This window comes from Buteo buteo, chromosome 22 (assembly GCF_964188355.1).
Source record: "Buteo buteo chromosome 22, bButBut1.hap1.1, whole genome shotgun sequence".
NCBI classification, from domain to species: domain Eukaryota; kingdom Metazoa; phylum Chordata; class Aves; order Accipitriformes; family Accipitridae; genus Buteo; species Buteo buteo.
Genome location: NC_134192.1, coordinates 18,155,405 through 18,169,229, shown reverse-complemented (window position 1 = coordinate 18,169,229; position 13,825 = coordinate 18,155,405). Strand labels below are relative to the sequence as shown.

Here is a 13,825-nt window from a genome sequence, read left to right as displayed (position 1 = left end):
CGCTGGCACAGCCCCAGCTCGATGCCCGTGAGCGCGAGGGCTACGTGGGCAGCCGGTGCCCGCACCCACGCCAGCGCCGGCGGGACGGTCCCCACCTTCCGCGTGAGTCACCGGCTGCCCGCCAGTACCCGGACACGCAGCCACGGCAAAGTTTTTTTTACTGCTTAAAACAGTCCCGCCGGCATCCGTGGCCCCGAGGTCACCGTATGTACCGTAGCGGGCAGGCGGGGGGGGGGTGTCCTGGCACCCCAGGGGTTGTGCACCGCACAGCAGCCGGCTGGCAGCGGCAGGCGATTTGGGCACCCCAAAAGTCTTTCGTGTCCGCTTGCACAGTCCCAGGGAGGCGGGCACGCTTCTGTCCCCCTGCCGCTGCGGGGACGCACCGGGACCCGCTGCCACTGCAAGGCTCGTGCTGCCAGCCCCCTCCGGCTGCCGGTGCAGCCCGGCGCTGCCCACCCCCACGTCCGTGTCCGTGTCCGTGTCCATGTCCGGCTGGAGGAGCCGGTGCTGGCCGTGTCTCAGACGATGCTGTGCCGAACGCCAGGCTCGTAGGGCGCCTGGAGGTGCAGAGGGGTCCCCGGCGGGCGCCGGCGGCAGCAGACGCAGTGCAAGAAGTCGGCGACGTTGTGTCGGAAGAGCTGGCGGCAGGGGTGCAGGTACTGGAAGAAGAGGAGCATGAAGTAGATGCCCAGGCAGTAACCGAGGAGCAGCTGCACCACCAGCAGCGGGGTGCAGATGTTCTCGTAGACGTCCGTCTTGAAGAAGTACCAGAGGATGACGAGGGCCGTGTTCTCGGCCAGCCGGGCCACGTAGTACACGGCCAGGAGGCCCCAGTTCTGCGACTTGTCGATGAGGTCCCGGTCGGCCAGGTTGAGCTGCACGGCCGACCAGCAGAACATGTTGATGCTGGCGTAGAGGAGGGTGAAGGCGCAGAGCACCACCACCGTGCCCACCCGGCTGAAGTTCTTCTCGATGTTGTCGGGCAGGCGGGTGCCGCTCCGCCAGAACTGCACCCAGGGCAAGAAGAAGACCACCAGCAGGTTGGCCAAGGCGATGGGGATGATCCAGTGCTTGAAGACGGTGCTGAAGAGCACGAGGACGACCACGCGGGTGGAGATCTCCAGGCTTCGCCACAGCACGATGCAGAGGAAGGCCAGCGGCCGCAGCTGGACCTTGTAGTCATCGTACTTGACCTGGATGGCCAGGATGTTGCAGACGAGCGCTCCGTAGGTGACCGACACCAGGCAGATGCCCATGAGGACGGCTGCAGAGGGAGAGGGCAGGGGAGTCAGGCAGTGCCGGGATTTGGGCTGTGTGCTCGGCCTCTCTGCTGCCCCGGGTGCAAAGCGTGGGGTGCCAACCCTGGGTGCGAAGCGTGGGGTGCCAAGCACCGGGGCTCGCAGCAGGAGGCTCAGCGTGAGCACTGCTGGGACAGCTCGTGGCTGGTGGTGACAGACCCTACAGTGGGGGAGCTGCAAGCAGGAGCAAGCTCTGCTCCCAGATTTTTCTCTCTATGTTAATAAACCACAGGCCTTTGCCAAACTGGGGCCGTTCCTGCGCTTGAACCAGGCACCAACCCCCCTGCCCGGCGCAAGAAATGCTGCTCGAGGGTGAGGGGGGCATGGTCTGTGCTGCGAGCATCCCTCTGCCCTCACCCGGGCCAAGAGCCACACCGCTGTAGCCCACCATTCCCCCTGGAGCTCCCATTCACTCTGGGAGCACCTCGGGAGCCACACTTGCCCAGGGGCTGCAAACCCAAGGTCATTTGTAGGGAACACCGGCAGCTGCTCACGTTCAGCGCAGCCAAGGAAAAACCGCGACACGGAAAAAGGGAAGCATGCGGCTGGTCCCGGTCACACCGTGCCGGCGGCGGTGGCTGCGAGCTGCGGGGCTGAGCTGAGCTACCCGAGCTGAGGCAATCACCTGAAACGTGTCAACCGGGATTCGATTCCCGTATCTGCTGCTGGAGGAGCGCCAGGCTCGTCCTCCTGCCTCCGCTGCTCCTACTCCCCAAAATCCCCTCGCAGGGGGCTGCGGCCAGGGAGGGGGTTTCTACGGGGCATCTCCCACGTGCCCCTTTCCGTGCGCCTGCCGTGGGCACAGAGGACAAGGTCTGGGCTCTCGGCACGGCCGGGAGTGCGGGTCAGCGAGGGAGCTCCCTCCCCAGGCGCTACAATCGGAATGGTGCAAGAGCATTCCTGCACACCCGGCTCAGCGTACCGAAGCGGGAGTTAAGAGCTTGCTCTGGCACATCCAGCCCCCGAGCACACAAACACCGCCGGACCAGGCGAGGGATCCTGGGAGGACTGGGCTGGGAGCTCTGGCCGTTGGGAAAGGTGCAGAAATAGATCTGATGGAGGGAGCGTGGGGAAGCCAGAGTCCCATAGCTAGCTGGCAAAACCAGTAAATAATGCAGACTAGAGCAGCCTGGGACAGGGGCATGGCATCTTTATGGGACAGGGCACCGGGAGGATGGCACAGCTGCATAGGGCAGACATCTGCAAGCACCGGGGCTGGGAGCAGAGCTTGGTGCCTCTGTCCTGGCCAGCTCTTCCCAACCTCCCCAGCCTCACTCCAAGCTGGAAAGCAGAGAGCTGAGCGTGGGAAAACCAAACCAGGGGATGGACGAGTGCCCAACCTCTGTGGGTTGTGCTCCACGTTTAGGGGAGTCTAGTGGCAGCTGTGCCCCCAGCAAGCCTCTGGAGCTTCATTCGGATGCCACGCCGGCACATGGGGCTAAGGAGCTGCCGCTGTGTCGTGGTGGGGTCCTGCCTGCACGGCCCCCGGGGAGCCCACGTGCCGGGCACCCTTACCTCGGGCGGCGGGGACGTACTTCTCTAGGATGCTGATGTAGAGCTGGAGGGTGAGCTGCGGCGTGGAGCCCAGGAAGGCCTGGATGACCGCCATGCGCTTGAAGGCGTTGCGGTGCGTGGCCAGCCGGCGCACCGAGTGGCCCACCTCCTGCTCCATCTCCACCTCGTAACCTTTCCGCAGCCGCCGCTTGCGGGTGATGGTGACATAGGGCTCCTCCTCCTTCCCCGACCAGCAGTACACCACCAGAGCCTCCATGCACCTGCGGGGACACGGTACCCATCACCCCACCAGCCTCCCTGCTGCTCTCCGACCCCACTCCCGGCACTTCCAGCCCCCCCTCGCCCGGTGCTGGCCGGACCCTGCTCCTGCCGAGCGCAGCCCAACTGATTTGGGCAACTGTTCAGCGGTGCTGCGGGCAGTCCCTGGGATGTGAGGATGAAGGCAGGATCCTGGGATGTCAGGATGAGGGCTGGGTCACACCAGGATGCCTGGTGGCTACTCCTCTGCTCCGGCACTCAGGGGGAAGCACCCGGGGCAGGGGGACAACAACTGCCCCAGGATGGGGTGCAACAACTGCTGCAAGAGGTGCAGCACCCAGGGTACAGAAACTGTAGCTCTGCTGGGAGTTAAGAGTTACAGGAAGGGGTTAATCGCCCTCGGGCTCTGTTTTCCCCACTAGCACAAAACGCATCTCTTCCTCTAAGTGGAGGCAAGACAAACTTTCTGATATCTTCTTTGATCTCTCCCCCTGAGCAGAAGGCTTCTCCGCTTCCTTCTCGGTGGGGGCGGCAGGAAGGGGAGCGCAGGGTGAAGCCGAGCGTGACACGGGCAGATAAGACGGCGCTTCCGCAGCCCCCTCCTTTCGGGGCACCCTCATGTGCGGGGAAGGGAGGCGGGTTTCTCCCACGCTGCTCCCCGCTGCCAGGCCAGCGGGACCCCCCAGCCCCTCGGCACGCAGCCATGAGGTGGGTGTGCGCGGGCCAGAGGCGATGGGCAGGGGAGGACCCATCCGACAGGCTTGGCTCCCGCCCGGGGACAAACTGGCTCTGGGACCAACAGGACGTAATTATTTATGAGCGCTCATTAGGACAGCAGAAGTCGCTCTGTTTCAGGCCCAAATGGAATGAGGTTTTTGGATAAATTCTCTTGCCAGATCAGGCCAGCGCTCATGGCTCGTTGCAAACTCTTAACGGGAAAACGGTTTCATCCAAAAGGCCCATCATCAAGGGCAGTCCTAGCCGGCTCCCAGTGCCCTGCCAGACCTTCTCAGCAGGCTGGGCTCCATCTCCAGCCCGAGGAGCCAACTGAAGCAGCTCCCCCCACCCCGAGCGGCTCTGGCTGGCTCTTGCAAGCGGCCGAGCACCATCGTAACCGTCTCAGACACCTGCGGTCGGTGCAGCGAGAGCTGCGACACCACCGTGGGCCAGCGTGGGCTGACGTGGACCCGCAGCCCTTCCAAACGTGGTGACGAGGCCGCCGCCGGCCGCCGGCGTGTTTCCGCCGATGGAGGAAGCGCGGTGCAGGCCGCGGTGTTTTCGCAGCCCTGCCGGTACGGTGGTGCCCCGAAGCGTGGCTGCCAGCGTGCCCTCGGGGAAGGAGCCCGGCGGAGATGGCGGCCCTGCCATGCTGCCCAGCTGCACACCCTGTGCATTCTCACCGAGCAGGGCGGCCAGGGTGACGGCAGCCCGGGGAGGCACTGCAGCATTCCCAAGGAGTGAGAGATCAGCACCTCTCCAGCTTGTGCAACATCCACCCCCTCTCCCTCCTCTCCCTAGCGTGGTCCCGTGGCCCCCACCAGCTCCCATGCCAGCCCCGCTCCTGCACCTAGCTCCTCTCCTCCATGTCCCATAACCCCCACCCGCCTCAGGCCCGGGGACCTTTTCTGGGGGGCAGAACCCCTCTTTCTATTCACCCTCAAGCACCCCAGCTGGGATTTGCATCTGTGCTCCCAGCCTAAGCCAGATGATGGCAAAACCCAAAGGCAGAGGGAAGCGCCGGCTGCAGAAAGCAACTGTTGGAGGAACGTTTTCAGCAGCTGAGATGCAACAGGCTGGCAGAGCCAAGTTCTGCCCGGAGCGGGGGTCCAGCAGGCAGGAGAGCAGGCAGCACCCCCCCGGCAGGACTGCGGCACCGCTGGGGACGGGTGGCTGAGCAGAAGACCTCCGCGGGCCGGTGACCAGAAGCAGCAGCATCCCCAGGGTGGAGGGAGACGGGGAGGGATCAAGAGCAGCTCGGGCACACCGAGGTTTGCCGCACGGACAGATTTCTGCTGACAGGCAGCGCCCAGAGCTCCCCTCCCTGCCTGGCCCCCGGTCTCTGCTCTCACCCAGAGCCGGCGGGACCTGCTGGGGGTCCCCACGTCCCTGCTGGGGGTCCCCACGTCCCTCCTTGGGGTCTCCACGTCCCCTGACGGGGGTCCCCGCATCCCCGCCAGGGGTCCCTGCATCCCCTGCCGGGGGTCCCCGCATCCCTGGTCCCCACATCCCATTGCCGGGGGTCCCCACATCCCTGCCGGGGGTCCCCGCATCCCGCCGTCGGGGGTCCCCGCGTCCCTGCCGGGGGTCCCCTCATCCCATCGCCGGGGGTCCCCGCGTCCCCTGCCGGGGGTCCCCGCATCCCTGGTCCCCACATCCCATTGCCGGGGGTCCCCGCATCCCATTGCCGGGGGTCCCCGCGTCCCATTGCCGGGGTTCCCCGCGTCCCCGGTCCCCACATCCCTGCCGGGGGTCCCCGCATCCCGTCGTCGGGGGTCCCCGCGTCCCTGCCGGGGGTCCCCTCATCCCATCGCCGGGGGTCCCCGCGTCCCCTGCCGGGGGTCCCCGCGTCCCCTGCGGCGCTCACCTGATGATGGGCCCGAGCTGGAGGAGGTGCATGAGGAGGACGAGGGGGCGGTCGCGGCTGAGGTCGCGGTGCACGAAGATGAGGGTGAGCTGCACCAGGACGGAGGGGCAGAGCACGAAGAAGACGGTGAGCGCCAGCCAGAAGCGGTCGTCGGAGTGGCCGTAGGAGAGGCAGAGGACGGCGGCCGCCGCCCCCTCCCCGCAGAAAAGAGCCGTCGAGAAGACGATGCCCAGCGGCAGCTTCGCCCGCGACGGGGCGGCGGCGGCGGCGGCGGCGGGCGGGCGACCCCCGCTCGGCCCGTCCATCCCGGCCCCGGCCCGGCCCCGGCCCGGCCCGGCCCGGCCCGTTCAGCCCCGCCGCGTCGCCATCCCGGGCTGCGGAGCAGAGAAGAGCCGCGCTGCGGGGCGGAGCGGGGCGGAGCGGGGCGGAGCGGGGGCTCCCCCCGACGGGCGAGCCCTGGCCCGGCCCCGCCGAGCCGTGCCGAGCCGTGCCCGGCCGTGCCCAGCACCGGGGAGGCGGGGCCGGCAGCGCCCCGGGTCCGCCCCGGAGGGTACGGGAGGCGAGACACCCCCCCCCCGGTGCCCTGGGCACCGACCCCCCCATCCCGGGGTGTCTCCCCCCCTGCCCCGGGACTGTCCCGCTGCTGCGCCCAGGTCCCCACCGGGCACGGAGCCCCCGCGCCCCTGCCTCGACACCCCCATCTTTGGCCAGGCTCCTCCAGCCCAGGACTCCCCGTCTCTGCCAGGGATCCCTGCCTCAGGAAACCCCCAGGACCCCCTGTCAGCCCAAGGACCCCCCCCACAGCACCTACCCTGGGACCCCCCAGCCGTCACCCTGCCAGCCCCCCCGCTGCACCCTGTGTACTCCCCAGCCTCTGGGGCCCTCCCTAGTTGTCCCCCCCCCCCGCCAAGCCCTGGCCCAATTGTGCCCTGGCAGCTACAAGCACCCCGAGGTGCAGCAACACGGGGAGTTCCCCCCCCAGGGGAGAGGTGTCAGGCGTCCCCAGGGACAGTGGGGTCCTGCCATGGGGCAGGAGGGGATGCCAGTGTGGGTGCCAGCCCTGCCTGCAGCCAGGCCCCCGGTTTTTACCAGCCGTCTGCCAAAGCGCTGCCCGCACCCGCTACCATCCCAGCTCCGGGGGGCCGACCCTCAGCTCCAGCCCCAGGGAAGGGTGCGTGGGACCGGGCCGGGGCACCCACCAGCCCGTGACCTCGCGCTTTGTAGGGCAGCGTGTGGGAGGAAGGGTGTTGCCAAGGCAGGGAGCTTTTTGGTATCTCGCAAGCCAAGCTGTGGTAGGGGCACCCCTTCGGGTCCGGCGGGGAGCTGGTGTGTGTCTGCAGGGCTGGCCTCAAGATTTGGGTAGGATGTTACGGGGGAGATGTGGCTCCTGCATCCTGGATGCTCCTGCCTCCAGGTAGGAGGACGTGAAGACCACCTTGGCCTACAGCTGAGCAGCAGGGCGCCTTTCCCGTCGCCTTGAAGGACCCACCTTCATGCCGATGGGCTATATGGACTCGCCGACGGAGCCAAACCTCCCACCGCTCAGCCCCACATCCCCTCCTCTCTGTCCCACCTGTGGTCCAGGCCTGGGGACGCCAGCCGAGCTCCCCACCTCGGTCACCAGCGCAGCGGTGGGAACACAAAGCTGGCTGGGCTGCCCCCCGCATCGACGGCCGCGGGGGTCCCTGCGCTGCCCGGTACGAGTGGTGACCCCCAGCACCAGCCCTGCCTGCCTGTCCCCCAAAAGCGGTGGTGTGAGTGCAGGCAGCTGCCGGCACGCTGATGCACGCACGCCGTCTCGCCCGACTGCACGCTGCCTGCCAGATTACTCAGTCCAGCCTGGGCACACGCTGGCTGGCTGGCAGAGCTGGGACAAGGCACGGAGTGCTTGAGGTCGGCCAATTTTCCCTGGTTTAGGCAGACCGGGAAGTCTTAGGTAACTTTTAAAAGGCACTCAGTGTTCATCTCTTGGCAGCCAGGCCAGCTCGCAAGGAGATGCCCAGGCTAATGGCAGGGACGCTGTGTCCACCACCTGCCCAGCCCCGTGCAAGCCAAAAGCATGAAAGCGCCCAAGCCCCACGCACCAGAGTTTCCCCCATTTTACCAGGATTGAAGCATTACCAGGGCTATGGGGCTTATCAGCAGCAGAGCCGGGAATAAAACCGCCTGAGACCTTGGAGGCCGCGTCTCCCCCGACGGCAGCTCCCACACAGAAGCAATCACTGTCTGCAGCTGCTCAGCACTTTTCCATCCAACACCGAACAACTGCTTTGGGAAACCACAAACACCATGAGCTCACAGGGACTGGCCTGACTGGCAGGGACGGGAGACCTACGTGTGACCGCTCAGCTCTGGTATGAGAGTTACATACTTTCAGGCTGTTTTTGGAAAACGGCCTCTCCAAAAAAAACCCTAGCAGGGCAGAGGGCAAAGGGAACAGCGTCCAAGCGAAGGAGCCTGTCCGCCAGCCGGGTGGCTGCTGCGGACACCCGGGGTGGGAGCTGTGCACGGGCAGCAGCTGCGCCGGCCCCGGCACGCAGCCTGGCCGGGCGCTCAGCCGGCAACGGCGCATCGCTCGGCGCTGCCAACTGCGCCCACACCTCTGTATTAGCAGCAAGAGCAACGTGCAATTTATACCATTTATGCAACTTCCATTTATCCAAATTAAAAGCATCCCCCAGGAGTCTGGCAGGTCACCAAGCCCTCGGCTGAGCAATGCCTGGGCTCCGACTCATCATACTTTTAATTTCATCTTCTCCTGCTTCATGATGAAATACGTAAGAGCGATTGTTTAAGCAGTCAAGAATTCCAGTCCTGCGTCCAGGAGCACCAGCAGCCATCAGGGGACCGGAGGGACGAAGCCTCACAGCGCTTCCCACACCAGTTATTATCCCATTTTCCGACCCAAGCACGGAGAGGCAGCGGGCTGTTTTCTCGTTCGTGCTGTGAGTCACCCCTCAAGCCTAACCCTACCTGTCCGCAGCTCAGCACTGTAAACAGCAGACCATAAAAACAATCTGTGTCGCAGATAGCATCGCCGAGCCGTCCTGCCCCCGCTGCCTCCGCCACTCCCTGTGCCTGCCGGCTCGACGCCTGCGCCTCTGCCTGCAAACCCAGCGCCGCTTGGGCTGCACAGACACCCTGGGACAGTCACGGAGCCGCCGGCTGACCGAGAGCTGCGGCAAGCCGGGACGGACTGCCTGGATGCTGGGGACATCCCACCCGGGTGTTCCCACGTGAGGTGGGCACATCCTGGGCCAGCGGAGCTCGGAGCCCTCCCGGGAGCGGAGCAGCCCCCGGGCTGTGGAGCTGCGGTCTGGGTCGGTGAAATGACCACCAACATGATGCGAAGCTGCCATGGAAGCGCCCGTCGGGGTAAAACCCAAGGTGCCAAACGGAGGGGGACTGTGCTGGCATCTCTAGGACCGCTTAAGAAAGTGAGGGGGTTTAGATGGTTTGCGGGTTACTTATGTTACAGCAGGACCTAGAAGCTCATGTGTTTTGCAGACCTCACTGTCGGGAGCTGGAATAGGAGCGAAAGGCAGAGGGAAGGAGAAAACACTGTTTTCCCCGCACAAGGGTGGCACGGTGCTGGCCAAGTCCCTGCCCCGTGCCCTGCTGCAGGCACCAGCATTCAGGGGTCTTCCCCCACCCGGGGATGCCCAAGACACCGGTCCAAGTCCTGCCACCGCATGTGGATGTCAGTTCTCCCATTCCCACAAATGCCTGCCCTGTCCTGGAGAGCTTCCCAGCTTCATTATTTTCTTAATCCCAGCCTTCATTATGTTTTTTAATCCCAGTGTTCACACAACGCACTTCGAACACAGGGTCATGGCAGTGGCGGCTGCCCGCCGTGTGAAACGAGGGATTTGCTGTGCAGTTTTTCCAGCCCCTTGCATGCCGCGAGGGCATTTGTGTGTGAGAGCCTGGGCCGTACGTGGGATGGGAGCAAGCTCCCTCACCAGCTCTCACTCTGAAAATAGCCGTGTCTGCTTTACACACGCCTGCCTGACGGCTCGGCTCTTGTAAAAGGAGAAGAGCAAAGCTGTTTGGAAATGGCAGGGAGCTCCTTGTCAAAGCCCTTAAAGAGCCTTGGTGGGGAGTGCTGCCGGCACGCTCCCGCAAGCTCTCCTCTCCTCTCCTCTCCTCTCCTCTCCTCTCCTCTCCTCTCCTCTCCTCTCCTCTCCTCTCCTCTCCTCTCCTCTCCTCTCCTCTCCTCTCCTCTCCTCTCCTCTCTTTTCCCAGGACACTGCCACTGCACTAGGACCCGGAGCAGACATCGCTCCCAGATTGCTCGCTGGGACATGCCAAGCACACGCTGCCGACTTCCCAAATATAGCCCTGCACACAGTGGTGGAAGCAGCCGCTCGGGGTGCAGGCACGGCCAAGCTCCCTCCCTACTGCCCTTTTGGATCTGATATCTCCCCACTTCGCGCTGAGGATTAAACATTCAGCTGGTGCCACACGGAGCGATGGTGGGGATGTGTTGAGCCCCAAAAAGCCCCCGTGTGCTGGATGAAGTGGAAATCACAGAGTGTTCCCCAGCTTGACATGCAGTGAGCAGCAGGGCTGGTGGCTGGGGGGGTTCTCAGGAATCTGTGAGCTGGGAACTTTTTACTTAGTTTGGAAATAGCTTTGCAAATGACTGGTTTTCATAGCCTAAACTGTTTGGATTTTGCATTGCTTTCTCAATAACTCAGCCGTATTTTTTCCTGCCCCGGCAGTCTGTGGAATAGTTTCTGGTCGGGAAAATATTTTTTCCATTTGCTTCATCATGCGACTGCTTTTGCCGCTCCATTTCCTTGTCCAGCTTTGTTTCCTTATCCTGCTGGGAGAAAAACCTGTCTCTGCCCTGAGGACCTCATCCCCCTAAATCTCACTGCAGGCTGGAGGCTGTGCTGAGCCCACTGCTGGGCTCAGTGCTGCCAGAGCCAGGGTGTTCCTCCGGCACGAGCCATGCCATGGCTGCCTTACAGCTTAAATTCTTTAACAAGAAAACAGAGTTACCTTCTTCGGGTGCATTTATAGGTCTTTGCGATAATTACACATTTTGAAGTCATGCCTCCTTGGCTACAGTCCCAGCTTAGGCAGCGGGTGATGCTCTAACACTAAACCAGGCAGGAAGGGTTAAAATTACTTTTAATTAACTGATTCCCCCAGTCCTACCTGCTGTAAGAGTATACAGCCCTGGCAGCGTGCTAACCCAGCCAGGCTGTGACTGCGCGTGCCCGGGCATCCTGGCAGGCAGGAGGAATGGTTTACACGCTCCTTTCCCCCATGCTTTGCTGCAGCAAAGCAAGAGGAGCACTGTAATGCTTTCAGCAAAACCACTGTAGGAGTCTGGGGAGAGCTTTTAGCCATCGCAGGGGCATCACTGAGCAGCGTGCAAGGCACAAGAGCAAGCTGGTTCCTTCCCTGCGCAGCAGGGAGCAGAGCAAACCCTCGCAGAGAAGCTTGCGCTTAAATCCAAGCCTCTCCTGGGAATTCGTGTGTGCCCTAGCTGGGAACTACCCGGCCAGAAATTGGGTGAAAAGCAACCAGCTCCCTGCACACTTCCTCCCCTGCTTCTGCATCCACCGCAGGGTGGTAGTACCGGCAGCGGGGGAGCAAAGAGTGCTCCAGAAAAACAACATCACTTACCCAAAATAGCTTGCAAAATGGTTGCTGGCCTGGTGGCGCGGAGCGCAGCCGGTTTCCATCGCAGCCTCCGCGCCGGCACAAAGTAAAGTGCTGGCAACAGAGGCCACGGTGCAAACTGGCCATGCTCCCCACCGCCACGCCAGCCCTCCGGCAAACACCCCCAGTGCCCCCATTCATCCCCAACAGGTCTCCGTGGCACAGGCTGTAATCATCCTGCATTTCCAGCCTGACCGCAGGGCGTTTGCCTGTAATTAGCTCTTGGGATTTAGGAGCTTGTATGATCCGGGGTTATCGTTAGCCACCAGAGCCGTGGATTTAAAGGGACGATGTGGGTATTTGCATATCTGCCACCTCGGTGTGCCGCTGCCGTCGTCCGATGCGTTAAATAGAAAGACGAGTCCCTCCCCAAAGCCTGTGCATGTCCTCGCCCTGCTGCGAATGCCTTTTTGGTCAGAGACGATGCGGTTCTAAGCAAAGCAGGACAGCTTGCAAATATTTCCACCGGGACTTTTTGGTCCGTGCCGTCACCTCGGTTTTGGTGCCACCCCAGCTCCAGGCTCTCGGTCAATGCTATAGGCAGCCCTTATAGCTCTGCGCTGCCCGCTGCTTTCCCTTGCAAGCTGTCATTCCCCATGTGCGAGCTCCCCAGCCCTGCCACTGCCTCCCCCCCCGACTCTGCTCCTCACACTGGGGGTCCCAGGCGGGGGGTTCCCGGTGTGCCCGGTGCTGGCTCGGGCACATACTCACGGGGTTTAGGGAAGCCAAGGCAGGGCAGCCCGCCAGCCCACGTCCATCTGCGCTTCTCCGCGGTCCCTGCGGTTTCGCCTCCTTCCCTTGCCTGCAACACTCCAGCAGGCAGAAATAGCCCCAAAACACGTGCCGCCTTCCAGGGAGCGATGCCAGGGGCCGAGCAGCCCCTGTGCCCCGGGCACAGCCTTCCCTCGGGGGCTCCCGCTGGCACCGCCAACACTAGAGGGTCCAGCCCGGCACAGCGCCGGGGCACGGTCCGGTAACAGCTCCGGTGAGGAACATCTCCAGTTATCCGCCAAGATAATAAATTCTGCCTTAGAGTTTCTCACCTGGCAACAGTCACCAAGGAAACCCGGACGGCTGCTGCGGGTCCCCGCTGGCACTGCCCAGGGGGGGTCCCCCCAAATGCTGGCAGAGGGGCCGCGGTTGCACCCCGGCCGGCCGGCTGCGCGGGCGAAGGGCCAGCTGCCCGCTCGGTAATCTGAGCCCAGGCCCGGCAAAACACCCGTCGACCTGGGCTCGGCCCTCGCGCCGCCTCTCCAGTCCAGCGTGGGTTTCACCAGATCTGGGGTGGATTTCGAGGTTTTCCTGGCTGTTGAGCACGGTGTGGGCGCATCGGGAGGGGTGACCTGGAGCTGCCCCAGGCTCTCCGGGGGTTTCCCGGTCCCCGGCGCCGGTTTGGCTGGGGAGTTTGGACACTTGTGTTAAAAGCAGCAGAGCCCCAAGTGCTCAGAGACCTCTGGAAATCCATCGGTGCCGGAGTGAGACCAGCTCTTGCTGCTCCTGGGGGATGCTGTGCCACTGCCTCCAGGGCTGCCTGCCACACGGTGCTTCCCTGTTTATAGCACCCATGGTTGTGCCTCTTCATGTGCCCTCCCCAGCCGTCCCCTGGCAGTGCCACCCCGAGGCACAGAGGCAGGCGCTGACGCTTCCAGCAGGTCATTTCAGCCCTGGTATGGCTAATTCTGCAAAAGACCCCCCAGCCCCACACTGCCTGCAAACCTGGTGCTGCCACTGGTCCCGGCGAGCTACCAGCACGGGAGCAACTGGGAAAAGCCATCAGGCTGGGGACGGGGCTCTGTACCCGGGCCAGGCTAAGGCAGCTGAAGTGCAGCCGCTGCCCCACCACCAGCGGCATGGGGGTGAACAGTCGCCCCAAATATTGCTGCACGTGGCCGTGATATCGGTACGGAAACTTCCTCCATCAATCATTAACCACGCGTGGCTCCCTGCCCGCGGCACGGCTCTGGGGCACCTCCCTCGCCCAGGGATGGGCACCGAGCTTCCCGGTGGAGTGCGGGACCGTGCCCAGCCTGGGCTCACCCCCCTTTGGGCCATCCCAGAGCGGTGGGATGCCCGGTGGCATCTCGGCATCCTCGGCAAAATGGCTGGGGCTCAGGTGGTCGAGGTAGCGCTGCCGTGGTTTAGCACGGACCGATGCGAGGCAGTGGGATCCCTGCTGGCTTTTGGAGGGTCTCATGGCCTCGACCCTCCGGACCCCACTCCCCCCACCTAAAGCGTCTGTGGCTCATATATCCCTGTGTGGCCTCTTCTCCTCCACAAACAGCGGCAGTGTGCCAGGGAGGGCAGCCCCGGCTGGGGAAAGCAGCAGGAAACCTGAGGAGCAAGATAAGAGCTTTGGAGTTGCAGATCAAGGAGTCGGGGCTTTTTTGGTTCCAATCCCTGCCCCGCCATCAAAGGGTCCCCACCGCCACCCCGCTCCCAGCCTGGCCCCAGCTTGGGCTGGTTGGTATTTCTATTCTGAGTGGCCCAGGACCTG

At 63.7% G+C, this 13,825-nt stretch overlaps 1 protein-coding gene across 2 annotated transcripts; it reads right to left on the bottom strand.

The window, feature by feature from the left end:
- Nucleotides 1–128: 128 nt before the first annotated feature.
- On the bottom strand, nt 129–12,511 carry XKRX (XK related X-linked). 2 transcript variants are annotated; one of them, XM_075053941.1, is made up of 4 exons: nt 12,375–12,511; nt 5,656–6,029; nt 2,814–3,073; nt 129–1,264 (listed from the first exon to the last, which is right to left on the bottom strand). In XM_075053941.1, the coding sequence occupies exons 2-4, from the start codon at nt 5,958–5,960 to the stop codon at nt 519–521; spliced, it is 1,311 nt and encodes a 436-aa protein (XP_074910042.1). In that variant the 5' UTR covers nt 5,961–6,029; nt 12,375–12,511; the 3' UTR covers nt 129–518. The 2 variants fall into 2 exon arrangements, with proteins under 2 accessions (XP_074910042.1, XP_074910041.1); XM_075053940.1 differs by lacking the exon at nt 12,375–12,511 and adding an exon at nt 12,043–12,336.
- Between the last annotated feature and the right edge of the window lie 1,314 nt (nt 12,512–13,825).

What these genes read in the sequence shown, in the direction of transcription:
- XKRX (XM_075053941.1), bottom strand. Translation starts at nt 5,960, where the DNA reads ATGGACGGGCCGAGCGGGGGTCGCCCGCCCGCCGCCGCCGCCGCCGCC. An exon ending in CAGCTCGGGCCCATCATCAG is followed by an intron (nt 3,074 to 5,655) that starts GTGAGCGCCGCA and finishes GTGTCCCCGCAG; the next exon opens with GTGCATGGAGGCTCTGGTGG. An exon ending in GTACGTCCCCGCCGCCCGAG is followed by an intron (nt 1,265 to 2,813) that starts GTAAGGGTGCCC and finishes CTCCCTCTGCAG; the next exon opens with CCGTCCTCATGGGCATCTGC.